This window comes from Hippichthys cyanospilos, chromosome 14, assembly GCF_059441005.1.
Source record: "Hippichthys cyanospilos isolate Australia breed blue-spotted pipefish chromosome 14, RoL_Hcya_1.0, whole genome shotgun sequence".
Lineage (NCBI taxonomy): Eukaryota > Metazoa > Chordata > Actinopteri > Syngnathiformes > Syngnathidae > Hippichthys > Hippichthys cyanospilos.
Genome location: NC_142382.1, coordinates 4,102,501 through 4,130,466, shown reverse-complemented (window position 1 = coordinate 4,130,466; position 27,966 = coordinate 4,102,501). Strand labels below are relative to the sequence as shown.

Here is a 27,966-nt window from a genome sequence, read left to right as displayed (position 1 = left end):
CCTGCGCCGCTCGTTTCTTTGGAGCTTACAAAAAAGAAGTGACCACAACATCCCCCCGCCTCGCGGTGTGCAGCTGTAGCCTCAATAGACATCTCGTATGACCGCTGTCAACGCGCTCATTAAGTCTTTCCCCGCGCGTCTGTTTAAACAAGCTTCTTCGGCAGCCGCCGGCCGCACGAAAAGCGCTTGTTTGCCACGCAGTCAGCCGCTTTGCTCCAATTTAACGGATGGTCGAAAGGGATCGGACATCAAACAAACAAGTGCGGGGATTGCGTTGTCGCGTGCGAAGGAATGATATGAAAACACTTATCGCCCGCTTCTGTTGCCGCCCAAGGAGATGTTCGTGTTCTAGGTTAGGTTTAAAGAGCGATTCGGTGCAATTGTTTACCGATTTGGGATTCGTGTACGCTTCACAACTAATAGCAGCTGAGAAAAAAATATATTTTGCACAATATTCTTAAAAAAATGCAAGGAAGGCACGGTGCCCAGTTTCTATTTTTGTAGAGGTTTTTTTTTATGTAAATCCCAGGGACCTGAAGCAACATTTTTTTTTTTAAATTAAACAATGATAATGGGACATTATTAACAATTATTATTTATTATTCAATTTTGGGAGGCTGCAGTTGTGAATCATCAATTTCTAATTTTGTGGAACTTTTTTTTATCATGGTAATATCAGGGACCTAAATCAACATTTTTTTGGGGGGGTTATAATATGATATAATTAACAATATTAGTTCAACTATTTGGTTTTGTTCTCAGAGCAATTTTGTGAATCATTTCAATTAATTTTAGGAGCAATTTACAAATTTTGTGGAGCTTTTTTTTCCCCATGTTAATCCCAAGGCCCCGAAACATCACTTTTTTTTAACTAAATTATATTACATCTAACAAATTATTTATTTTTATCAGTACTATTTGCAGAGTAGTTTTATGCATTTTTGTTTTAATTTTATGAGCAATTTTCCTATTTTATCAAGTTTGTTTTTTTTGCATGTGAAACCCTGGTAGCTGAAGCAACATTTTTGTTATTATCCTTAGAAAATGATAGTTTTACATTAACAATTGTTCGTATTATGGTTATTATTGCAGTTAATTATGTTTAGTGCACAATAGCCTTTTTTTCCCCCCTTTTTTTCTTCTGTCTGAATGTCCGACTGCCTTTGAATGCACCATACAGTTCACGGGGATAACTCAAGCTAATCGAAGTTTAACCAATGCCCCTACAAAGACCTTCAAAATAAAATCCTGCTAATGCTGTTGCATTGACATATTTTAGTGAGTTTATTTTGTAGATGTACTTGCATAGCCCGTTGGTGGTGTGTTGCAACGTCATTTTGTAATTTTCAGGATTAGGCAATTACTTCAAAAGTCATTTTTCAATTTCAGTTTAAAAACAGCATCATAGAACTCTAAACTATAGTGACCATTTTATTCTAATAACAGTTGTAGGTAGACCTAAGAACAACTTAATGTCATGTTCTGTGGCTATACACTACCCCACTGTTGGCAAGTCGAAAATTGGAGCGCCTTCTCCAAATCAACACAAAAGATGAGCCCAGACTGCGAGACATCCACTACCTGTCTGTCTGCGTCAAACGTCTGCGTGTCGCAAAGCCAAGGATCTGTCCTCTAATGACAAAACCCACTGTTATTCTTGGACACATTAGTTAAATATGTTCTAGTCTGTGATTTGAGACATCTGTGTTTTTGGTAGCGGGTGCGTCAGTCAGTCCACATGAACAGGTTACTGAAGAAGATCGTGGTATGTTTTGTTTTGTTTTTTTTCTTCAAGGTGCAATGGAGAATTAAAATTGGCCATTCATTTGGACCGTAAAGCGCTCCATAAACATTGAAAACCGACAAACTGTCAGCTGGGCACGATCGCGCTTTAAAAAACAGCACCGGATTCCATCCCCCTGAGATAATTGCCGTCACTGCCTAAAACGCGGCTTTGAGGACACGGACTGCGTTCGCTCTTTTTATTTGGCGCCCAAACTCTAGAACTTGAGTTCCCGATGGGTCCTCCTCCATCGAGCTCTTTCGTGTCACGTCTAAACAGACGAGGTCTCCATTGGTCTAAAAATCCCAATTAGCTTCAGAAGCGGTTTGGTCCGACATGGCAGAGTGCGGAAAGATCCCCGACTCCGTGAAGCCTCGGAGTTTTGTGGCTGTTCGGAAAGATCCCGCGACGGGTCCCAATGGGGAAATAGGGTGTTGAAACCTCGTACAATATCTGTAGTCGGGTTATGCCCTTGTCATAACACTCTTGCGGGGCTAAAGGATTTCCATTCGCCGTGGTATTGCTTTCTACTGGCTGAATTTCGAATTGAATGGTAGCAGCGGGCCCGTGTTGAAAATGTGCAAAGGGTTTGTGGTTTCCAGCCTTTCTATTTGTTCCCCTGATGTGAGAGAGTGCAAAGTGAGGTCCTCGCACGTGTCTGTAAGTTTGGAAACGGCGTCCTTAGACTCGCTGGCGTGTTTTGAAGTCGGAGCTACCAGAATGCTAAATCATAACATGATGGTTGTAACAGAGTTCTCGACGTACCGTTGCGTTCTATTACGATCGCGACTAAAATTATGTAGATGAATGATATTATAACAGGGTGTTTGTAAGTATCGGGAAGAGTACATTTGTATTTTCAAAATAAGAGCAAATTAATCTGAACATAAAGCAAAAAGCTAAAATGTTTCATAGCAACTCCGCAAAAGAGTGTATGCCTTTATTCTGTTAAGTTTAATATGGAGGTTATCATCAATTTTGACAATTTTTGCACGATGAGCTAGAAACGATGCTGAGGATGTTACAGGATTTATTTGAATAAAATGTGTCTAGGATTATCAATACAAATGCAGTTCAGTTAGTCATTTCTTTGAAAGATGAAGTTTTTTTGGAGACTAGTCCCAAGTTCTGTCTGCAACCTTTAGTTTTCATCATCGGAAAAATTGTGACATTTTCTTTTGTCAATTGCCCATTAATCAGAAAATTTACATTAAAGTAAAATGTTGTCCATACTGTCAGCCGCTGACTTGCTTTGGTGTGCTCTCAAGCTACATTAGCGCCTTTGTTGCTTTCGTTAGCTGTGGGGAAAGACACAGCTTGGTGCTTCGCATTGATATGGTAGGCTAAATTTGAGCTACCATTTCCAAATAATGCAGATCACCATACCTTTATCAAGCGTGGCATTGGGGCATTTTTTTTTAAGTTAATGTGTAATTCACCGGACGGACAACATTCATTTTTACGTCTTCCTTCTGCCCCTGAACCTGCCCTCTAACCTATTAAAAGAGCCTATAACCTTATGCCAAAAACAATGAGGCCAATCAGCGAGGCTTATCATCATGCAAAAATATTTTTAAAAAAAATACACAAGGGTTAAGGGCCACTAAGCTGGAGTAACGAACACCCATTCATGTTTTCATCCTCACGGGAAAAGACCTCAGTCAGAACTTGAAAGAGCGAGAATATAACGGCCAACCAAATTGACGGACAAGCTGCCTGGCACTCGCAAAATTCAGGACATTGGATAGCTTAACTGGCATTGTTCTTCAAAGCAGGCTTGCTTCGATTTTTGGTCAGTATGTGAGAGAAAACAGCACTTCTGTATTTTTCTTTCACCAGATGGACATGCCGGAGCCCAGAGCGGCTGTTTTTGGAGTTCACAGAGTGCGACCGTTGTTTCATGATCTGTAGATGACTCGACAAACATTCTCAAGCGCTACCGGGCAATTTGGTTGCATACCCGCATTGTCGCTAAGCTCTCCGGGCCTGCTTACTGTCAAGACTCAAAGTTAATGAGTTGCTCCGCCGTCTCTGTGGGTCCCCGGCTGGTATTCTCTATTTTTCTTGAAGAACGACATCTTTCTCCAAGAAACACGAGCCAAACTACCGAGCTTGTGGTGACAATTTGAGTGAGAACTTCAAACTGGGGAAAATAGAAACCAAAAAAATGGAACCTAAGTAATTGAGTCATTGCAGGAGTAAGAAAATTGACAATTAGTCCTAAAGTCTTCCTGCGAGATTGACACCACTGACGCTTGTTTGGTCTGTGGTCGGATTTCTCAAATTTTGATGTCCCAACTGTTTACCTCTAATGAGAGCACCAAAAACTGGGTCATACCTTGAGATAAATTGGTCTTAGACTCGATTTCCACTTTAAGCCACATGAATCCAACATTAACTCGAAAATTGAACCGCCGCACTTTTTCTGCCACACCAACAGAAACACAGACATACAAATAGATATGATTTATGACAGTGTGTTCTAAGAATCGACACGGAGAATTATTGGATGTCGTTTTTGCCATTTCTCAAACCCAAGAGACCTCCCGAAAGTGTTGTGTATTTTCACAAGGGGCTATATTTAGCTGTTTGTCATGGTGGTCCAAGACTGGTTCATTTTCACGCTTTAGTTGTGGATTAGCGCTGAGCTGCAGGACTGATAAAATATCCTCCAAAAGCAGCATTTGAGGGCCTTGAATTCATAACATATGTCCCTGGTACCCACATTATGAACATTACACATTGTTGTTGAGACTCTTGAAATGAGATAATATTGGTGAGCCGCAGTTTAACTGGAAGGGACCTGATACAAAGTCTTCATTAGTTTGTGTGTGCGTGTGCATGTGTGTTTGCGTGTAAAGATGAGCATCTACATCGGAACCTTACTATGTTCGTGTTTGTACTAAGCAATTCTGATCTGTCATTTTTTGTTTTTTTTGGTCACCTTTGGCTTATTTATGTAGTAATCACCTTTTTGTCAAAGAGAGTGCTGTACTTAAATATATGACGGGTTTGTTGCCGTAGTCCTTTAGTTCTGTGGTTCTCAAAGTAGGGTCCGCGGACCCCCGGGGGTTCGTGAAATAATTTGGGTGTTTTGGAACCGGTGCAGTTTATCTTTTAACAGTTACAGATTTGTGCCTCGTTTGGCTTAGTCTTTGGGTTTTTTGGCACCACCTCTGGTCGCTGTTGGTAGTGCGTTTTGTGGTGGGGAAGGATGGTGGGGCTTCAGTTGGGATCAGTTGCTGTCGGTGCCCACGCGTTGTTCCTTCTCTTTGTGAAATCTTGCCCACGAGTGTCTGAGTCGTGTTTTCATTGTCGGAATGCTGTCATTTATGCTAATATGCCCAAAATGAGTTTTTTGTTGGTCCAACTTGTGACTAGATAATAGCTAATGTTAGTTGTTATCTTCCGCAGGTTATATAGTGTTGCCTTGTGTGTGTTTAGCTCATTAGCATTTTAGTTGGTGCTAGGTAGTTCCTTTTGTAAATGTGAGCATTGGCAAATGTTTAGCATTGATAATCATATAAACTAAACCATTGCTTTAGTTTGTTTTATGTCGTACGGGATGTCTGACAGTATTTAAGGTTGAGGTTTTCAAAGACAAGTTGTGAAAATATCACGCTGTTATGTCAAACTTCTTCCCGAGTTTCCCAGTCTACCTCCCGAGTCTAGTTTCCCAATCTGCTTTCCCAAATTACCTCCTGAGTCTTATTCCATTGGTCAAATGACACTTATTCTATTCCGGGTCTCTCAAAATCAGCTGGGACGGGCTTCTATTTCCCTAAGAACCGGAACTAAAAAAAACTGCACCGTTAAACAAGTTCTGTTATAAAACAAAATCATTAAGTTGAAACAAATTCCAATTCCAGTCAAGCATCTCATGTCAAAAATGTTCAATGGTCGATTCTGCCAAATAGACATGACTGCATTGTTTTTACAAGCACATAAACAGGATCTGGCATAGGCTTTTATTACAGCAAATGTTTGGAATAATATGCATCAGACAAGTAAATAAACCAAATGTTTTTCCGATAAAAGTGAACACGATATCTGTCAACAACAGCGCTTCATAATGATATCACAATTCTGTTGTGGCTGTCTCACAACCACAGCATCAATCAACAAGGGGCAAATCATCGAGAGCGACACATCGTCACTGCTTTCTTTTTTTCCTGGACTGTGATCAATGCCTTTTTCTGCAATCTAGGAAATCACAAATGATGGCAAACGTGCGCACCATGTGGCACGCTCATCATTAAAAGCGAGAATTTTCCGCATATGAATTTTGGGGGATGACAAAAGTGGAAAAACGGGCAGCTTTTTATTGGACTATAAAAGCGATCGCATTGCATTTGTAAACAAGTGCAATGATCCAATTTGGGATTCCATACGGCAGACTGCCCTGATCACCACCTTTTTTCTCCTTTCTCACTCGGCGGGTGTCGATACACGGCGTACATCCTGAGCAGGTCAAAAAGCCGAATCTCAGCGGTGTTGATCATCGGCTACAGATACTTTTACAATAAAGGGGCTCTTTGAGTAGCGGTTAGCAGTAGGTAGGCACATGGAGAACACGTGAGCATGAGCCGTGCTTGTGTCTCCTTACGCCAGACACAGACCACACCGCGGGGTGTCGACATCAGAGAAAAGTTCAACGAAGCTGTGCTTCCCGAGATTGTGGTCAACGGAGAATCCGTGCGTCTTATAGTTAGCCTAAAGTGACCAGATTTTCAAAATATAAAACTGGGCATTCATGTCGAGAAGGTTAAAAAAAAAAGATTTTCATTTAATTATTTTTAAAGAGGTGTTGAGTGAACTCTGCCAGCGCTAGTGATACCGTGTACTCTGGGACATGCATGGCAAGAAAGTAAAAACAAAACAAACTTGACTTCCATCGAATTTTTTTCAAAGGAGTTGCATGTTGCATGAACTCTGCAAGCACTTGTGATACCATCTCCCCGAACTCCACTGCGCTTCCATGAATGTCCACTATGGGGCACGCAACACTTTGAGAAAAGAAAATCCTCAAAAATAACGTGATATATTTTCTTATTAACCCTTCGTATAGCGTGTACAGAAAAGCAAGTTTGACTATCATGAGCACAAATGTTTATAATAAAAAAAAAAAAAAACAGTCCGTCGGGACGTCTGGTCACTCTAAATGGAATAATTGCCTAGCTGACTTTATATTTAATCACATTATCATTCAAACAACACCAATGTGTTTGCTTAAAAAAAATATATATATATGCCAGCAGGCTAATGTATGAAAGGGCCTCAGAAAACTGACTGTTGGAGACCTGCTTTTATTGACAAATTAAATCAGAATAAATTCCAGAGTAGTAAATAGAGATGCGACGTGACTCCTCTCAGGAAAAGTGTCCTCTGTCATTCCGCATGCGCCCAAGCCACAAGCATTTCCACGTTACATAAGATCCTTTTGTGTAGGCGGGGATTTCCATTTGTCTCTCTTGTTTTTTGTTGTTTTTTTTTTTTTTTTTTTCTGCTCCCATTGGCCACTCAGAAGTTTCCAATATCCTGATAGGGTTAGTCTAAAGCAGAATGTCATTTTAATGGAGTGATAGAAAAAGGACTTGCTCGGCCTAAAAGTGTATTCCCAGCTTTTTGCTTTCCAGAAAAAGAAATAAAAAATCCTTAACCCTTCATCAACTGTCAACTTATTTGGTTACCGACTTTAAGTGGGTGTTTGGAATCGAGCCTATGTGCTTCGCTAAAAACGACTTTATTTCGCTTATTGTATTCCTACGGGACATTCACCAAAGGGGAAATATGGCACGATAATCCAAAATGTATGGAAATTTATGAACATTATGTAAGTATTTTGACAAGAAGAAACCACAGAAATGAATAACAAGAAGAATATGCATGGTTTTCAGGAGGCACGTGAGAGTGTAACTCGGACTTGACTTGGACTCGAAGTTTTGTCACATGGACTTGAATTGGACTGTAATGATTCAAACGTGACTTGGACTACGTAAAGGTGGACTTGACTTTGGCTCTGACTTTTGTGCCTACCTTGAATTTTATTCGGACTGTTGTAACTCAGACATGACTGGGACTCTGACTTTTGTGACTCATACTTGACTTGGAATGTTTTGACTGACACAACTTGGACTTTTGTCCCGACTTTGACTCAAAATGCTGTGACTCGGACTTGACTGGGACTGACTTTTGTGACGCAGACTTAACTTAGATTTATGTGACTTGGACTTGACTTTGACTCAAAATTTGGACTCAGACTAGGCTGTGAATCTGACTTTTGTGACACAGACTTGACTTGGACTATGGTGACCCTGTCTTTACTTGGACCCGGATTTTTGTGACTTGGACTTTTGTTTCTCGGGCACGACTTGGGTTGATAAACGTAGACTTGAATTTGACTGACTTTTGTGACTACATTGACTTTGATTCAGACGTTTATGACTCTGACTCGACTTTGACTCAAAATGCTCTGACCCGAACTTGACTGGGACTTGGACATTTGTGAAGCAGACTTGACATGGACCTTTTTGACTCTGTCTTGATTTGGACACGGATATTTGTGACTTGGACTTTTGTGACTCTGACATGACTTGGACTCAATAAAGGTGGATGTGACTTTGATTCTGACTTTTGTGACTGCCTTGACTTTTACTTGGACATTTGTGTCTCAGACTTGACGAGGACTTTAGTGACTCAGATTTGACTTGGACTTTGGTGTCTCAGACTGGACTTTTTCTCGTATTTTTGTGATTCGGACTTGACTGGGTCTCTGACTTTTGTGACTCGGTCTTGGACTTGATAAAGGTGGACTTGAACTTGAACCTTTCTGACTCAAACTTGACTTTGATTCATTAATGGTGGACTTGACTACAGCTAATGTTTTCACTTTAGATGTTCATGTACCACCTTTTTGGTCAATTTTGTTGTCCTTTCCCATTTGCATGAAAATGAAGCTGCAAGATAAAACCTCAAATTTATTAGGAACTACATGTGTCGATTTAGCTCTGTCTACAAAGCCATGTGCGCTACTTAGAGGGCACGGTCTCTGCTCAGCTAACTTTTAATCCATCACTGACTAATCTTGTGGTTGGATGACAAAGCATCTAAAGTGCTGTTAGTGCTACCACATCAGACAACATTTGGCAAGTGGAATATTTGGAAAAGTGTCCGTGAGCCTGCAAAACAGTCGGGCTTTACCGTTTCATTGGCCTTGCAGTCTATTTGTGTGTTAATGTGGAAATCTGCTCAAAGCAATACTGCCATCAAAGTCCTCACAGCAGACGGACACTATAAAAATATGCAATCAAGCAACTATACAGCCGCCCTTTGAGAAAAACATTGCTCGTCTCTATGCTTGATCCAAGACTAATACTGTAAATAAGACTTCTGTATGTTGAGAAGGCGGGACTGACATTCTCACTGTGGAAGAGCCAAAACATCCCAAATTTATGCTCTATAGCCACACCTGAGAAAATATTCAATAATTTCCTGACATAAGTGAAAATAAATCTAAAATGTAATCCAAAGTATATTTACAGTCATCGGTAAGTTTGATCAATTAAGTCTCTGATTCTTTGCTTTTTAATTAGAGCAGTCAAAACTTTGAACGCGTCATCGCAGTGAAATAATTAAACACAACAAACAGTCTGCGAAGCAGAATCCAAGAAAAACATTTGCAAATGGAGCGTCAGCCAGGCCAAAGTCCTGTTTTTTGAATTGAGGGGATGTTGGGATCACGCTCCTGCTTTTTTTTTTTTTTTTTTTTTCAACTGTCAAGGACATCAGTCTACCTCAGCGTGCAAATTTGTGAACCTAAACACCCATTAGTCGCACACAGCTGCTTGAGAAGTTAGGCCCGCGTTTAGCAATGCCATAAAACGTTAAAGATCATGTCCCTGCCTGACCTCAGATATAGAAATGGAAATCATGATGGCATTGGTCTTCGTGGCGACACCACGTGGCACGCCACTCCGGTCGCGTAAACACGCTTCAAATCTCCAACGGCGTACAGGTCAGAGCCATTAGATCTCGGTGGAGATGTTGATGATGTGCGCAGATCCCAGGTTGCAGCTGTGGACGCATGTTAAAATGATACAGCGGCTCGATCTACACATTTGACCTAGTGGCGCAGACGTGCTGAAAGTCAGACCACCGCCATGCAGAAAATACTCCAAATTCCATATTGTCATCAGTGGGTTGATTGTTTACCGTTGTGTTAAAAAAAATCAAGGTTTCAATAATCGCTAAGACTGTCTAGAACCGGTAATGAGCACTAGTCGCTATGCCTAAGCGAACAAAGGAGGCCTTTAAACGAAGCTTGAATGAACGAATGATTTGCTGCAGAGTTGAGTCAATAAGCACCAATGATTATAACTAAATGACAATTGAGGTTTTGTTTTGAACTGTAATTTTAATACTATGACACCATAACACTGAAACTTTTGCTCAAGGTTTATTACTCTGTCAGAATCTGAGATCACAGGGTTACAAAATGATGAAAAGTAGGGACTTAAACCTGCAATAAGCGTGTGTGGTATGTATAAATGTATGTACTGTGTGTGTGTGTGTGTGTGTGTGTGTGTGTATATACACGCACCCTCAATTAATGACATATTTTAAAATATTTTCCATATATAAGGCGCACCGGATTATTAGGCGCTCCCTCAATTAATGACATATTTTAAAACTTTTTCAATCACAAGATCGTAATACTGAAAGTAATAACTCAAGTAATAACTCTAAACTCTCAATAGCATCATAACTCAATGTCAATATGACCAACCTTGTTCAACTGTAAACACACAAGCTTACTTTATCAGTTCATTCCACATCTACAAATCCCAATCTCAATATTGATCCATATATAAGGCACACCTGATTATAAGGCGCACCATCAGCTTTCTAAAAGAATTTGGCCTTATAGTGCGGAAAATACAGTGTGTGTATGTGTGTGTGTGTGTGTGTGTATATATATATATATATATATATATATATATATATATATATATATATATATATATATATATATATATATATATATATATAATATACTGTAGTTTAGATGTGTGTGTCAGCATCATAACCATTAAGTCTGCGGTGGTAACATCTGCCTGTTTGAGGGGGGGGGATGGTCAACTCGACTGCAGCCAGGCCATCAGCTGCATCTCCTAATTAAAGGCGTTCGAGTGGACAGCGATTCCTTGACAACACCCTTCGGTTTTTCAAAGAGGATCGGAGTTGACTGCAGCTCCTGCCATTGCGGTGGATGACTGAAGCCACATTTGCAAAACTAGGGCACCCCGGGGGGGCCCGGGGTGAAACGGAGATGAGTCATTAGAGGCTACGCAGCTGAGGTTGATCTCTTTGAAACACATGTCACTCAACGGAGGAGGCCTTCAAATACACGCCTTCATCCGTGGTCGTTTTGGGTCCTGCGGGACGCTAATGGTAAGTTAATGCCGTTGAGCTTCCATCATTAGCTACGTAGTACATACAGATGTTCCTCGGTTCTTTTCAGGGGTTTGCAACTTTCTCCTTTAAAGGCCAAAAGGATATATGCAGAATGGAATCAGCAATACACATCCAAAAATGACACCTGGAAATATTTCGTGGAAAGCTCTCGTTGGCGCCCATTTACCAATCGCTTTGTGGTTTTCAAATCCTAGCCCGAGACAGCAGGAGTTCTTCTTCGACATGGGTCATTAATTGTGGACGTAGAGGATCCTTTTACGTAACGTTATGTAAGCGTGACATCAAATATAGACGCTCATACACCAGCATTTCACGGATGCGGAATTAAGTATAATTTCACAGCAGTTCATATATAAGCACGACTCATTTTTGTTTCTGTGGAGACGCAGGTAGGGAATGCAATCTAATGAAAGGTTAATTGCATCCCGCGCAAATACATGAGACATCATTGGAAAGGACAGGATGTCCTCTACTGAGCACACAGGGACTTAGTATGGTAGCTCCAATGAGTCAAAAAATAGACATAAAAAAAAAAAGGCCACGACAGTGGACACAAATGAATAGGCCGAGTCTATGGCGGATATTACTTCACTTTTTGTTTAAAAAAAAAACGATTTGAACTGTGAGGATTTTACAGAATTTTGCTGTAGTCAGAGACCCACAAATTTATAAGCAAAAATGTCATTTTTAGTATATATCACGGGCCACTTAAAATGAATGGTGGGCCACAAATGGCCCTTGCACCATAGTTTGGACACCAACGTTTTAGCTCACACTGTTTAACCAAAAATTGGTACATTAACTTACACATAAAACTGTCCGTGTAAAGTCTCGTCCTTTGCTCATAGTAAAGATTTGTTCTCAAAAATAAAAATCATTATCTTAATTTTAAAAGAAACAAAAAGGTTTTCAAGTGCTTGTTGCTAAATGGAATCAATCTATTCTGTTATGGTAGAAAACTCAGATTTTAGGATAATGAAATTGAATAGTCTACTGAATATAAAACTCCCATTTTGAACTTACTGTCAAAAATAGTATAATTTAGTCATTATTTCTTAAAGAATTTTCGCATGGCTGCTACATTTTAAATATATCAGCAATAACCCCCTCTTGAAGTGCATGGCGGAATTATGGCTACCTAACTTTTCTGTTTTCACATGGTTCCATACCTCCCTCTAGTGGTGACAAAGTGCAACAACATTGATTCATGTCATGATATTGATGGACTAAACAGGCCAATAGAAATCTATCAGAAAGACCAAAGGACATTTTTATTGATATTCTTTGGTTTATTTTGTTACATTGGATGTTTGTAATAATCTAATGAGCTTACTAATACAACAACTAACAAGAATGCAGTTTAGAGTTTTGAAATGGATATGATCTTGAGCTAACTCGCTAACTGCAAGCTTAAATGCAAATCACTCGTCATCTTAAATGCTAATCATGAGTAAACATATCTCCAGCTATCTCATACAAAATTACATCTACCAAACCCCCTTAAATATTTATTGAATGCATCAAATATTTGGACGTATAGGCTGTGCTTTGTCAAGGTTTAAATTGCGTATGCGACGTCAAGGTTGTCTTTGACAAAAACAAATGTAATTTTACACATAAAATAAAGCAGCTTTCTCACCATCGGAAAGAAAAAAAAAACAAGCTCACCTGCAACCATAGTGAGGATAATTGGTACAGAGAAAGGATGAATGAAAAATTGAGAACTTTTAGGGTCCAAACAACCAACATGCGTGCTTTCTAGGAATAAAGTCCACCATGGAAAGGTTTCTCCATAATCAATGTTCAGTATATTTGTTTAATCCTTGCTGTGGGAGTTCTGCTTCACATGTGCGTCATCCTCCGATCTGTAACCAATCACTCGTTCCCATTTGTTTGGTTTTTCCATTCCGGTGAGATAAAAGATGGAAATCTGCTGAATGTCGCCTTCATCGGGGATGAGATGAATCTTAAGCCGTCCCAATGAGACATCCCCTCCACGTCACTTTGTCCCTTTCATCATCTGATGAGCTCCGGAGTCCCCGAAATACCCACTTAAGCCCGATGTTGTATTCTTTAGGAAGCATTGTTTCGTTTCCATTTTTTTTTTTTTTTTGGGGGGGCTGATTAAACCACACATTGTGTCTGGTGAACAAAGAGCGTCTTGATTGGGGCCTGAGCATATTCTCCTGCTGCGCTCATCCTGCTGGAATGCTGACTGAAACATTCTGTGGTCAGTTCTGTTTAAATTGCCTTCTTACCCGTTAGGCTTAAAGTTTGGAAAAAGGAGTGTAGCAATAAAGAGGGACTGACAGGACCCAACGCAGAACGAGGAAGGAAAAACAGAGGCCTGCGTGCTACTTTTTTGGACTTTGAAGAACAAAACGCATATTGAGGCATGGAGGAGCTTTTTGTATGTTATGTAATGTAAGGTTTTGCTTGCTGTCGGGATGTTGTGCCAAGACCAAGAGACTCCTGCGAGAGGCTTCTTGGGAAAGATGCATTAGTGCAGATGACGAGGCCAAACGTGTCAATCTTGAAGCCGCCCTTGTTCGGTGGCTTCTAGAAGTAATGTGAAGGTGCATGAAGGGGTTATCCTAACACAATCGTTCGATTGTGTGTATTTTATTTTTAATGGCTGGTTTCATGGTTGCACGTAAAATATGGCTGCAATCAGGCATGAGTTAAGTTTTAAAATGTCAGTGTTTCCAACCTACCAAGTCGTTTGCTGTTTTTAGCAAATTTTATGACACTTCCAGCCAAGGCTGTAATCAAGTCCACTTTTGTGTGCAGTTCCGAGTCACAAGATTCGGGTCAAGATCAAGTTGCGAACATCCAAGTTAAGTTTGAGTCGCAAACGTCCGAGTCTAGTTCGAGTCGTAACCGTCAGAGTCTAGTTCCAGTTGCAAATATCCAAGTCAAGTACGCGTCATAAACGTCCGAGTCAAGTACGAGTCATAAACGTCCGAGTCAAGTCAGAGTCCCAAACATCCGAGTCAAGTCAGAGTCCCAAAGGTCCGAGTCAAGTCAGAGTCCCAAACGTCCGAGTCAAGTCCGAATCCCAAACGTTCGAGTCATGTTCGAGGCACAAACGTCCGAGTCATGTCCGAGTCGCGAAGTCGGAGTCCGAGTTTAAACCAGCTGTTAGCTACCATGACTGAAAGTTTTTGACGATCAAATACAGTTTTTATAGAGTTTATTTTGAAGGGGGACCGTAATTTTCAGAACTAAAAAAAATACTCAAGTTAGACAGCGAGTCTGAGACAAATCAGAGTCAAATGCCAAGGAGTGAGAGTCAAGTTTACACCTATGCAAACTATAGTATGGAGTCTTCAATTGAGTAAACATGCATGATTTTTTAAATCCAAACACAACCGCGAAACCGTGTGCTAACCACTTGGACTCCTTGCTCCGCCTCCCGCCGTTAAATTAAATAAACAATCAGTGTAAAAAGTCAAAAGATGAATTCTCTAACAACCTGTCAGTTTGTCAAGTATCTTCCAAGGGTTATGCAATTTCCAGACATGTTTTGCAGTTTGTTGTCAATCCAAATGATCACTGTCCATCCATGGTGGTGGTCTGGGCTTGAGTGCGTGTAATTCTACTTCCAAATCCAAACACATCTTGAATGATTTATGGTCATTATTTCTGCTGATTCTATTAACATTCTCTCTGCATTTGCATTAATAGAGCTTATTTCAAGAAAAATGATATTAAAATGAAGCCCTCTCAATATCACCGGCGGCGGCTGCCGGGTTTTCCGATGAGCGTGTACGATATTGGGATTAGAAATTTGGCCTTTTTGAATGTTATTTTATTCCTGAAATGCTTTGTGGCGACGTGACCCCGAGTCTCACCTTTCACCGCAGGCTTATGGCTTTTCACAAAAATGCCACTAATGATGGCGGTCCTAGCCGCAGCTGACGGTCTTGACACCCAAGCATAATAAATAGCGGAATGCCTTTGGGAACGGAACGGGTCCGTTTATCTGATCGGTCATTTACGGGAGAAGATCAGAGTCAAGTGAAAAGTATTACGTGTCCGAGGAAATTGGCTGTCACTTGTCTTTGGTGAGCAAATTCCTCATTTGAATACATGATAAATGGAAGGGGCAATCTAATGTAGAAGTGCGACGATTAATCGGCAAGCAATCGTAATCAAATTACTCTGAATATTTCTTTGATTTATTGTTTAATAAAACCTTTTGAGTTTCAGCATCAACATCTTTTTTTTAGGTATATTTCCTTCAAAAACTGGGCTTTTTTGATTCATTTGGTAATTGCCTAACCTGGAAATGTTATAGGCCTAATGAAAATAGCTGCTTAATCGGTGAATCAGATTTTTTGTCAATAACTTTATTAAAAAAAACTGTACTTTTTTTTTTTCAAATTGAAAGTGCTATAACATAGAATAAGATTCAGATTTCAGCCTCAGCCTTTGCAATACAAAGTGGTACAAATGCCACTCCCGCCTCATTTTAAAGTAGATCTCAAAACGATGAATCGATTGTCAAAAAACGGTCTGAATACTTTGCTACTCGATTAGTTGCCTAATCTCATGACATGTAATAGACCTAATTAAAAGAAACAATGACTTCATTTTTTGGTTGGTTAATCAGTGAATCAGATTTGAAATGTATTTCGATCACTATCCAAAAACTGGACACTATATATATATATATATATATATATATATATATATATATATATATATATATATTTGTCTGCATTTGGTTTTCAAGGTTAATGGAGTCCAAATCGGAAGCCGCAGACCCAATTTGTGAAGCGACCTTGAAGATGGAGTCATCCCATTCTGGGGTCACTTCTCATTCAGGCAACAAGGTGATTCCAATCTGCATTTTATTCTTGTGGAAATCTTGTGTTACTATGCTGTTGTTACAAGTGCTTTTTTTTCTTCTTAATTTTCAGGTTGCGTGTGCTCAAAAGGAGGAATCCAACAAAAAGAGGTACAGCATAGCTTTCAAGAATTGGAGGACGTTTTACGTCCACATATAAAATACTAAAACATGCAGTTTCTGAGTCAACGTACTTGGCATGGCATACTTTTTTTTTTGGTATTATTTGTTTCATTGCTGTCTCTGAGAGCATTAGTTTTTATAAACGGAACATTTCAAATGAGAATTATTATTCGCAGAACGTGTGTTCCACATCAGGCAGACAACCTTGTTACCATAACCTTTTTAGCATGGTAGAAGAAGAAATCATTGCATCACATGATGCGCTGCACTCGACATCATCAAACAGTTTTGTGTTGAGCCAAAGTATGTGCTCTCTCATTTTTATAAAATACTTGAATGTCTCACTCAAGTATTTACTGAAACAAGTTTGTCCTCTTGGTACTGTAGTAACAGCTAGCTAAACAGTTAGCAAAGAGTTTTTACTCCTAAGAGAAAGCTAGCATTAGCATAGGGTATTGGAGCATTGGAATCACCCTTTTTATGATCTCTTGTCACATGACCCAGCAGTCGCCCCGGCAACAATCCGGGCAGAGTAAAGCGAGTGGTGTCATACAAGAGGAAGACCCGTCATTTGGCGACTCCTCGCAAAAAGATCCAAGGTCCCGGCAGGACGCATGACGCGGCAAAGAAAGACAACAAATTGACCGGCGCCGGAGAGCAGATGTTTCAACTGGACCCTCAGGCCGGGGCGGCAAACGGAAACCGTGCCGGGACCACCGAGGAGCACCTGAAACTCGCCGAGGTTCACGATAATTCAACTGGTGTCAACGGGGTCAATTGATTGGAATCGTAACCGTCTTTTTGTGTTTGGTCCAGCTCACAAGAGACCACGGCACAATAAGTCAGGTGCTCCTTGGAAGAAACCTCCGACTTAAAGTGGCCATAACTCTGTGGAGAAGACATTTTGGAGAGCTGATAACATATTTCCTCAGGTATTATACACTGTAGATTGATTTTATGAAACATGAGATTGTTATTTCAACTAGAAAGAGGAATTCGTAAAAAAAAATTCATGTTCTGTCTACAAATCATTCCATCATTATTTTTCATCTTGTGCATGAAAAATAGACAATTTTCTGCCGCTAATGAATTCTTTTTCATGTACAAGTAATACCTTTAAATACATATATTTTTTCATTTGCTGTCCACTGAAAATCACATCATCAGTTCTCAAGGTTCGGGTAATGGACAATCACCAATGGACAAACAAAGCTTCATGAAGCACTTGCGATATATTTGACTCCTCTAGATGGCACTCTTGGGTCAATGAGAATACATTTCGATAAACTCCAATGAGAAAATTTAATATTTAAAAGGGTAGCCCACTTATTCAGATACTCAATAGTAAAAGTTCATATGTTGTCCACAATTAACGCATTCACTGCCAGCCCAGTAAAAATGGATCTGTGACGTCTATAGCCGCCATTGGCACTGAATGAGGGAAATGTTCTTCTGCAAAGTAATTTTCAGTTATTTCCTTCAACTAATGCAATTTTTATTCTTCAATATGTGCTGGCGACTTTTAGTAACAATCAGAATAATCAACTCGTTCACTGCCAGCCGAGTAAAAATTGATCTGCGACGTCGATAGCCGTCATCGGCAATGAATGAGTTCATTTGATGATTATTTTCTCTCAACTGAAAATAACACCGCCTGTTCTCAAGGTTCAGGTAAAACTCAACTCGCAAACGTCACATGACAAACCGGTGAGCCATGTTTGGTAGCGATGGTAAAACGAAGCTTCATGAAGCCCCTGGGATATTTTTTGAGTCCTCCAGAACTGTATGATTGTCAATTCTTTTGTATTTTCTCTCAACTGAAAATAACACCGCCAGTTCTCAAGGTTCAGGTAAAACTCAACTTGCAAACGTCACATGACAAACCGGTGAGCCATGATTGGTAGCGATGGTAAAACGAAGCTTCATGAAGCTCCTGGGTGATTTTTTTGAGTCCTCCAGAACTGAATGATTGTCAATTCTTTTGTCCTGCACAGAATCCAAGATAAGAGTGTCTTTGTTGACATGCTCCCTCTAATAAGCAAACGGTAAGCCAGAGGCCAACGTATCGCTGATGCCGAGTTAAATAAACGCAAGTTTCATCTGGTTTCGTGCAACCGCAGAATGGATGAGGACCCTTCCAACATCACCATAGGCTGTTGTGTGGATCTCTTCCCGTTGGTTGAAAATATCCTCAGCAGCCCATATGAAGAGTGAGTTGAGAATAACCCAATAATAATAACTGCAACCCAGTTAAAAAAAATTGACTTTTTGACGTCTTTTTCCGTCAGTGGCAGTGAATGAGTGAAGTTTACGCGTTTCGTTTTTCATTTTAGATACGTCGCAGTTGGTTTAACGTGGATCAATTGCGTTTTGAAGAGATGGTGGGAGCCGCTTACGGCAAGTGGCTACACTGGAACGGCTGAACCTTCTTTGGATAGGTGCGTGATTTCACGTTTTTTTTTATTTGTTTTGTATACCTTCTGACAAGCTAATTAATAATAAAAAAAAATCTACTAATGCGCTTTAAATGGCACATTTCTGCCATGCTATAAAAACAGTTTTTGCTCAAAAATAACCCAAAAAGGGACAACACAGCTCATCAACCCCAAAGATGTATTTTTACGTTTTTTTGTTTGTTTTTGTTTTGTTTTGTTTTTTTTGGGGGGGTATACCTTCTGACAAGCTAATTAATAATAAAAAAAAAAAAATCTACTAATGCGCTTTAAATGGGACATTTCTGCCATGCTATAAAAACAGTTTTTGCTCAAAAATAACCCAAAAACGGACAACACAGCTCATGTGTTGCCAAAGATGTATTTTTACGTTTTTTTGTTTGTTTTTGTTTTGTTTTGTTTTTTTGGGGGGGTATACCTTCTGACAAGCTATTAAACAAAAAATAAATAAATAAACATCAAATAATACACTGTAAATAACACATTTCTGCCATGCTCTAAAAACAATTTTCACTCAAAAACAACCCAAAAAGACACAACTCATTCAATTCCAAAGACGTATTTTTACGTTACTTTTTTTTTTTTTTTAATCCGGACATTCAATCGCAATTTTAAAAAAAATATATAAATAACTAAACATTCATCAAACTTTGGTATGAAAGGAAAATTTATTTGGGGGTGAAAATGTGCTCTTTTGTAAATATAAATATAATAATGTAAATACTTAATGATTCGGCTTCTGTTGCAGAAACTTTCTGGTCTTCAATCAGCAGTTGCTGGAGTTATGGCATCGAGAGCCTCAACTGAAGACGTTTCCTGGAGCTGCAGGAGACATTGCAAAGGTCAGTAGTGCACATAGGACGCAGAAAATTTCCCTGATAATAAAGCATATTTTCCCGTCAGGTCATCGATTCCTTCCTGTCTCAACTCGCTTTCCATCTATGAGGAGCCAGAAAAGAAACTGAAAAGATTCTGCCATGATCTTATGTCATTTTGAGATTTATTCTTTTTCAGTTAAGGCAAGACAAGAAAATGCGATTTTCTGGTTTATTGTTAAATTCATTTTGAATGGATGTTTGTATGGTGGAAAAGATAAAGAAGCTTTGGTAAATTGGACCTTTTTTTGTTGTTGAATGTTTGGAAAGAGGGAGCAATGGTATAGCAAAAACACACTTATTTTTTGCTTCGTATTTTCATTATTACCATTTTGGTAAATATGTATCAGCTTGAATTAGACATTACACGAACAAACTACATGAGAAAAACTTTTTTTACATGTTTTTAGTGGTGAAAACAACAAAATATTAAGACGGGATTTTTTTTTTTGCATTGTATGGATAAGATAAACATTTTAAAGTTGCTCGTTCAAGTCGTATTTGCGCTTAGCCGCGACTTATTAGGAGCCGAACCTTTTCCGAGTTGGACTTCAGCCTTCTAACCTCTTGAAGGGATTTGACAGATATGAGATGACTCATCTTAGCACTCACGCGCGGCTTTATCTGATAAGCGGAAGCGAGGCTCCATGTCGAGTCCAGGCTGAAGTCCAGCCCGGATCCAAAGCCGTCACTTCTCCATGTTTCCTTTTTATTTGCGGCGACTCTCGTGAAGGTAAGACTTTTTTTTAGGGGCTCGGCTTGAGGTTTCTCCTCACTTACGCTCGATGCGCTTGCAGGAGGATGGCGATAATTCAAGTTTTACTCTTGCTGAGTCTATCGGGAGTCCGTGCGGAGCATCTCCAAGCGGAGAATCTGCATCTGCTATCCCCGGATCAGCATAATGCCGTCGTCAATTATGGAATGAAAGGTAAGGTATATTCCATTCTGTTTATTATATCATGCTAATTTCAGCGTAAATTAATCGGTGAGTTCTTGAACTTTCTCTGATTTAACCACACTGATGGAAAAATGAAGCATCGTGAACCACTTTTAATATTTTTTTTTACTCCTTTAAAATGCTTAGTTTTGACGTCACTACTTGGAAAAATGAAGCTTTGTGAGGCTTCATTTTCCCATCAATAGGGGTTCCCTACAACTTGGCGATATTAAACATAAATGTAAGTGTTAAGGCAGCAGATGGAATTGTGAAGCCTCATGAACCACTTGTAATATTTTTTCAGTCCTCTAGATGGTGCTCTTGGTTTAGAGATAAAGTCAATACAATGTAAATGTAGTACTTTTTTACTTAAAAAAAATAGATCAAAAGTGCTTGATGAGGTTTCATTTTTTTCACTATTGGTGTTCCACAGGGCTCAGTACTTGGCCCCTTTTTGTTTAGCATCTACTTCCTCCTGCGTGTAAAATGTAAATATAACATTAATGTGTTAACAGATGGAAACATGAAGCCTCATGAAGCACTTTTAATATATTTTTTACACCTATATGGTGATCTTTGTTCAAAGATAAAGGCTGGTGCAAATGACATTTTTAGTGCACCTTTAAACCAAAAGGGGCATCTAGAGGAGGAAAAAAAATATTAAAAGTGCTTCATGAGACTTCATTTTCTAAAACTAGTGGTTTCCCACAGGGGTCAACAATTGCCCCTCTTTTTGTTTAGCATTTTAATGCTCCCGCTTTGTGATATAAAACGTAAATATAATATTAGTCTGTTAACACGAAAAAATAGTCTCATGAACCACTTGTAATATTTTTTAAGCCTCTAGATGGTGCTCTTGGTTTACAGAGCAACTTAGTACATTTTTTACCGCATCTTACCGCATCTGAGAAAACGAAGCCTCGTGAACCACTTTTTTTCCCCATCATTGATTACATGGGAAAATGAAACCTCCTCTACTCCTCTAGATGGACTCTGTGAGAAAAGGCTAGTGCAATTAAGCAAATGAAATCAAATTAACAGCGTCGGTTGCCCCCCCCCCCCTACAGAGCTACCAAGAGACTGTCACGAAATGCTCACGAGCTCTTCAGGTCACTCCAGAGACGGGGTGTACCTGATCCAGCCGGGGGACGCCCCCATCGTGGCGTACTGCGCCATGCAGGAAGGCGGCTGGACCATCGTGCAGCACATCACCGTGAACAGCAGCGTCAGCTTCGACCGGTCGTGGGCCGACTACAAGCTGGGTTTCGGGGACGTCGCCGGAGACCACTGGCTCGGGAACGAGTACCTCCACCAGCTCAGCCGGGGCCCGGCGCGCCACAAGCTCGGGGTGAAACTGGTGGACCGGGACGCCTTGACAAAGACGGGGGAGTACGACCCTTTTTTGGTGGAGGACGAACGCTCGGGGTACAGACTGAGGCTGGGCCTGTTCCGGGGCACGGCCGTGGACGCCCTCGCCCAGGACACGGAGAACTACTTGCACGACAACCAGAGGTTCACCACCAGGGACAGGGACAACGATAACTACTTCCAGAACTGTGCCAGGTTGGAGTTCCGGGGGGTGGCCGGCGGAGGTTGGTGGTACGACGCCTGCGCCGGCGCCAACCTCAATCGCAGGAACGTCATCTACTGGCAAAAGGACTGCAACAAGGAGCGGCTGTGCAAGTACGCGTGGATGATGGTCAAACCGTCCCATTCGCTTCCGCCCGGCCGCTGCGGCGCCTGCCGAAAGGATGAGCTGTGAAGACGTTTTCCTGGCAAAGGTACTCGCGCTCTATGTACAATACCAGCCAAAAGTTTGAAAACGCCTCATTCCTTCACTGTGCATTGATACTCTATTATTGTGTATTCTCACTCTCTTTGTATGTATGTATGTATATACTATATATTGTAGTCTGTGTGTATATATATATATATATATATATATATATATATATATATATATATATATATGTAATTTTTTTTTTAAACAAGGTTTTTTATTTATTTTATTTCAATTTTGGAACCTTTTGTAATTTCTTATGTCTTCTTGATGATTTTTTTTGTTCTTTTGGTCTTATTTCAATTGTACAGTTGAAAAAAAACTGTCATTGAAATATGTTCCTATAGCTTGAATTTAGCCCATTATAACAACAACAAAATAAACATTACATGCATTTCAGATTAGAAGACGAGAAGGGAGAAAAAAAAACTTTTAGCTTTTAGGTTTTTCGCTCCCACAAGATATCCCATTTGCCATGAATCATCACTGACGCATTAAAACTAAAAAGAAGTGCGTTATGACCACCAATTCTCTCAAGAACAAAAAAAATACCGACGCTACCAATCGATTCTGCAGGACTTTGACCTTTTATTTGAAAATGCATTAGCACGCGCGCTAAAATACCAAAACCTACCAGCAACAAAGAAATCAGTTCAAAATGTATCAACAAACAGCTTGTACATAATGCCCATTATACATTTCAATGCACGCATTTCAATTCCTGATTTGAAACGTAATAAAAGCATATTGACTTTATGGCGGCATTAAAAACACACGGAAATAAACAAAATTATTTGGAAGTAGCGATTTTGTGATGACTGTATTTACAAAAAGGCATATATGTCAGTGCTATGGTACAGTCTAGTCAAGCTTTTGCTCGAAACTAGCAGCACAAATTCAAGCTAAAATTTACAGCTGCTTTCAACACAACATGGCTGAACCATTTGATGCCGATGTTGTGGATTATCTTGGAATTTGCCACTCCATAATAACATTACGGCTTTTTTTTTTTTTTTTATCTGTTGAAAATCTGCGTCCAAATTACGGCCCGGGGACCGTTTGTGGTCCACGATCCAGCTTTCAGCGGCCCACGGCGTATATTTAACCCTTGTGCGTTATTTTGTCCAATTATTTGATCTTTTAATCAAAGGTATTTCACATAAAAGGAAAAGCATTGAAAGAAGACAGTAGGGAGCTGAAATTTCACCACTTCAACCTGTCGAGCCCGGAAGGGGGCTCCTCCCACCTGTGGTCCCTTCTGAAGGTTTCTGATTTTCCCCAAATTGGGGTTTTTGAGTTTTTCCTTCCCCTTCTGGGAGCTTTGAGCAGGGGATGCTGTTGTGTGCCTACAATGAAAAGGTTTCTTTGTATGATTTCTTTTTTCAAAAGAAATGAGACTTTGGTGATTTAGCGCTATACAAATAAAATTCGATTAACTGAATGACCTAGATCGTGACAACAAGTTGAAATTTTTGAGGATTCAGGTGACGATCAGTAAAATAGACTGAGAACATTGTCTATTTAGGTTTCTTTATACTTGAAGATTCAAAGCCTTAACAGAGCAGCCTTGTGGTCTATAAGAAAGTATGAAACATTCTTAAAGCTATGGCGGGAGGAACTACAAAAATCATGATTTGTCAAAATCATCGTAGTCTAGCTACCCACAGAGTGGTAATTGTAGTTCCTTTTAGCCTCAGGGTGAGGAATCGGGTCGCGATAGTTGCTGTTGCTTCTAACCAGCGACGCGGACCTCTCATGTTCTAAGTAAAAGGTTCTCCGTCCAAACAAAACAGGTCTTCATTAACCAACAAAATGCTGAATGTCAAAGTTCACCACGGCACGACCACTCGGTTAGCACGGTGTTCCAAAGGGTAAACTCTTCAGAAACCATCTAGAATAGTTCAAGTAAGTTTGGTGCCAACCATCGGGTTTTGTCCATACCAGTAGAGTTTCTCCTCAACTCGCTTCTTCTTCCACCGGCAGAGTAGAAGCATGCGGAAGGTCTTTTGGAAAGTCTTGTTGCAGAGAGCGTAGCACATGGGGTTGACGGTACTGTTGACGTAGCACAGCCAGTAGCCCAGGTGCCACAACGAGAGCGGGATGCAGTCGGAGCAGAAGGTGGAGATGAGGACCATGATGTTATACGGCGTCCATGTTAGGATGAAGGCTAGGAGAATGGCGCTGAGGGTCTGAGCCGCCTTCCTTTCTTTGATCAGCACCATCCTCTTCCTCTTGGTCATGTGGTTCTTCAAGGTGACGTCCTTGGACGCAGAAGAGGCGGCCGGAGCGGTGACGGACTCCGCTGAGGAGAAGGCGCTTTTGCCCTCGCCGTTTTTGCATCGGTGCGGAGCCGGGACGTCTCTGAACTTGTACGACACGCATTTGCTACTTTGCGGAGAGTTGTTTTTGAGCGGCGTTTGGAAGAAGCTGTCCTCGTCGTAGCTGCTCAGTTGTTCGCTCTCGCTCCCCGCCGCGTTCCCGCCGCCCTCGCAAAGCCGCGTCCCCACGCGGGACTGCAAAACCCCGGGGGATCTGTCTTCGTCTTCCGAGGACGCGTAGCTGTTGTAGGTGGTCGGCCGACCGGATTTGGACCGATCCTCGTTGGCGGAACTGGCGGGCTTGGCGACGCGGCTCCGGCTGGAGGACGACCACGAGGCTTGGGTACGCTCTTGGGACGCCGAGCGCAGTCTGCAGCTAAAACACGAGCGGATAATCCGAGGCTGGGTGACGTCGGGTCGCTCGGACCGGTCGACCCCCTGGAGCTCGGCTAAATCCTTGGTCCTTTTTTCCGTCTCTTTGTAGATCCGACAGTAGAGGATGGTCATGACCGACACGGGGATATAAAACGCGGCGATGGCCGTCCCGAACGTTATGATGGGCTCCGAGAAAAACTGAATCTGGCATTGTCTCTCTGGGACGGTTCTTTTCCCCACAAAGTATTGCCAGCACAGGATGGGCGGCGCCCACAAAACCAGGGACACCAGCCAGGCCAAGCCGATCATGATGCCGGCCCGCCTCGGGGTCCTTTTGGCCCTGTAGGTCAGGGGCCTGGTGATCGAGAAGTATCTGTCGAAACTGATGGCCAGCAGGTTCATGACCGAGGCGTTGCTGGCCACGTAGTCCACGGCCAACCACAGGTCGCACGACAGGTTCCCCAAGGCCCAGTGGCCCATCAGGATGTAGGAAGTGTACAGGTTCATGGAGAAGACGCCGATGATGAGGTCGGCCGCCGCTAGACTCAGCAGGTAGTAATTGTTCACCGTCTTCAGTTGGCCGTTGACTTTGAAGGAGAGCATCACCAGGACGTTCCCCACGATGGTAACGAGGCTGACGATGGCCGACGCGGTCGCTATGGTAACCACCTCCCAGAGACTGTGCGTGACCAGTTCCGTGTCCATTGTGCTGTTGTTTTCCGTGGAATTTTGGCCTTCCATCCTTGGCCGCTTAGTTGCGTCCCGCCATGAACAAACACTTTCAGTTTGACATTTCCTGGAAAGAAAAAAAAAAACGAAGCATTGTTTGGTAAGGATTGCGCCTTTGAAACTTGAGCATCGGCAGTGTTCGGAGCCTCCATTTTAATGTCCACTTGAATGGACGTTAGTTTTTACTCTCTATCTTTGGAGTCCAATCTATTGGCCAATCAAATTCTTTGATAAATATTGTCTGAGAATTCTCGGGATTCTGATTTGAGAGTCGGAATCCTCGGAATTGCGAATAGGAATTCTCAGAATTTGGACTTCAGAGTCGGAATAGTGAAAAATAATGAGTTCTGAGAATAGTCGTACGAAAAAAAAATGTTGAGATTTCTGAGATTCTCCAATGTGAGAATCCTGATCTAAAAATGAGAGTTCTGAGGATGAAGTCAGCATATTGACTTTGAAGTGAGAAATCTGAGCATTGTCAGAAATTTGACTTTCAAAACAGAATTCTGAGGAAGTTGAATTTTTACTTTAAAGCGGCAATTCCGAGAAGAGTGAAATTCCTTACTTTAACGTCAGAATCATGAGATTCGTCCATTCTGAGAAGAAAATGAGTAAGACTTCTCACATTCTCACTTAAAAATGAGAATTCTGGAGATGAAGTCACGATTCTGACTTTAAAATGAGAATTTAAAGTGAGAAACCTGCCAGCCATTTTGTAATCATCTTCCATAGTTCTCTCATCTATTTTAGAGAGTTACTCTGAATCGCTATTGTTATTTATTTCCTTATTTATTGTTATTTATTTTTCCCTTTTTGGTTAGGTAGGGGGTGGAACGATTGAAAATCCACATCCCCTATGCCACCAGCAGATGTCGCCCTCGCGCCTTCCCGTTCTCGCTCTCTCCGTGCTCCACTGTCTCACACATTTCTCACGCATGCGTGAGAGGGGGCCTTCACTCTCAGCACTTGAAATGAATGCGCAGTGCTTCTCGTGACCTACAATGGGGCGCAATCTCCTAATGTGCTGATTAAATTTGCATATTTGAATCTACAGAGACCTCCATCAATTCCCCTCACGGCCATAAGATTATTTTTAAATGATTATTTTCCCGTCGCCGTTCCCATAAAGGGTAACCTTTACCTCGCGCCCTCGGGCTCTCTCACATATGCTCGGATCGGGCCCCGCAGACCTAACCTGATCTTTTTAGTCATGCGCATTGATTTGAGCAGCTCAGTATTTCATGGGTCGCACGCGCAAAGCAAAATTAAGGGTGGAAATCAAAGTAAATTTGAGTGGATTTGGATAGAAAAGCTATTAGGAACTTGACAAATGACTTGCTCGTGCCCGAGTTTTCTTTTGACAGCTCCGGCAGCAGCCCGAGGCTCACGCAAATAACATTCCCATCTCCGGGGGCGGTCCGCCACCACCAATTGGATTGGGCCTCACCTTGTTCTACAACATTTCACATCACATCACTCCAGTCTCTCGTCATTGGACTCGGCCGTTATTTTACCGTAGGTGCCTTGATTTTTTTTTTTCTCTCTCTAACATGTCCATTTTTGTGGGTAAAGTTCTTTTTTTTTCACCCCCACACAGGGCATGCTCTCGATATTTTTGTATAATTCATAATAGAAGTGTAACGAGTCATAGATAATCCCTAAACTAGATTGTTAGTAGATAAATCCCTAGATAATTACGTTTGATAATCGGTTAATCGTTTAGATACCTTTTTTGTCATCAATTCATCATTTTGATGTCTTTTTCCATTGAAAATGGTCTTTTTTTGCTGTTGCTGACCAAATCGGTAAGTGAATAATACACTCGTAAATGTTATAAATAATTCTGTTTAGAGATATTATAATTATGTAATTATAATCATCTAATCTAATAAATATTTTGATAATCAAGTAATTGTTTGGTTACCTTTTTTTTCATTTAAAATAGTCTTTTTATTTTTGCTGATTTCGTGACATGTTACTCACCATACAGTAAATCTTTCACGCTAATAAAGAAATAATCCAAAGAATAACTAAGAAAAAATAACTAATTAAACCAATATTAAAAATAACTAATTAAACTAATAGTCAATAAATTAATATTAATTGCATTTTTAATATTATTATTTAAAAAAAAAATATATATATATATTTAAAAAATTAATAAATAAAAAAATTGATATCTTTGTTCATTTAAAATGGTCTTTTATTGCAGATTTTCTGACATGTTTCCCACCAAATTGTAAAATAACTTGGATTGTTAGAATACT

General features: G+C 40.7%; 3 protein-coding genes across 5 annotated transcripts in view; 2 read left to right on the top strand and 1 right to left on the bottom strand.

The window, feature by feature from the left end:
• LOC148412611 (KATNB1-like protein 1) overlaps nt 1–19,801 on the top strand; it is a 41,283-nt gene extending 21,482 nt beyond the window's left edge. For 2 of the 3 annotated variants that reach the window (XM_088432333.1, XM_088432332.1), the window contains 9 exons: nt 15,996–16,095; nt 16,183–16,220; nt 16,737–16,974; nt 17,049–17,164; nt 18,227–18,277; nt 18,353–18,442; nt 18,566–18,670; nt 19,434–19,527; nt 19,589–19,801. In XM_088432333.1, coding sequence (XP_088288459.1) covers nt 16,000–16,095; nt 16,183–16,220; nt 16,737–16,974; nt 17,049–17,164; nt 18,227–18,277; nt 18,353–18,442; nt 18,566–18,670; nt 19,434–19,527; nt 19,589–19,630 — 870 coding nt within the window. In that variant the 5' untranslated portion in view covers nt 15,996–15,999 and the 3' untranslated portion in view covers nt 19,631–19,801. The remainder of the gene's footprint in view (nt 1–15,995; nt 16,096–16,182; nt 16,221–16,736; nt 16,975–17,048; nt 17,165–18,226; nt 18,278–18,352; nt 18,443–18,565; nt 18,671–19,433; nt 19,528–19,588) is intronic. The other variant, XM_088432334.1, reaches the window with a different exon arrangement.
• A 153-nt stretch (nt 19,802–19,954) lies between these two features.
• LOC148412610 (fibrinogen-like protein 1-like protein) lies at nt 19,955–22,419 on the top strand. Its single transcript, XM_088432335.1, has 3 exons — nt 19,955–20,293; nt 20,358–20,488; nt 21,565–22,419. Exons 2-3 carry the CDS (start codon nt 20,362–20,364, stop codon nt 22,257–22,259), a joined length of 822 nt encoding a protein of 273 aa, XP_088288461.1. The 5' UTR covers nt 19,955–20,293; nt 20,358–20,361; the 3' UTR covers nt 22,260–22,419.
• A 426-nt stretch (nt 22,420–22,845) lies between these two features.
• chrm5a (cholinergic receptor, muscarinic 5a) overlaps nt 22,846–27,966 on the bottom strand; it is an 11,410-nt gene continuing 6,289 nt past the window's right edge. Inside the window, exon 2 of the mRNA XM_088434016.1 lies at nt 22,846–25,766. Within this exon, the coding sequence (XP_088290142.1) occupies nt 24,179–25,711 (1,533 nt within the window). The 5' untranslated portion in view covers nt 25,712–25,766 and the 3' untranslated portion in view covers nt 22,846–24,178. The remainder of the gene's footprint in view (nt 25,767–27,966) is intronic.

What these genes read in the sequence shown, in the direction of transcription:
- LOC148412610 (XM_088432335.1), top strand. Translation starts at nt 20,362, where the DNA reads ATGGCGATAATTCAAGTTTTACTCTTGCTGAGTCTATCGGGAGTCCGT. An exon ending in CGTCAATTATGGAATGAAAG is followed by an intron (nt 20,489 to 21,564) that starts GTAAGGTATATT and finishes CCCCCCCTACAG; the next exon opens with AGCTACCAAGAGACTGTCAC.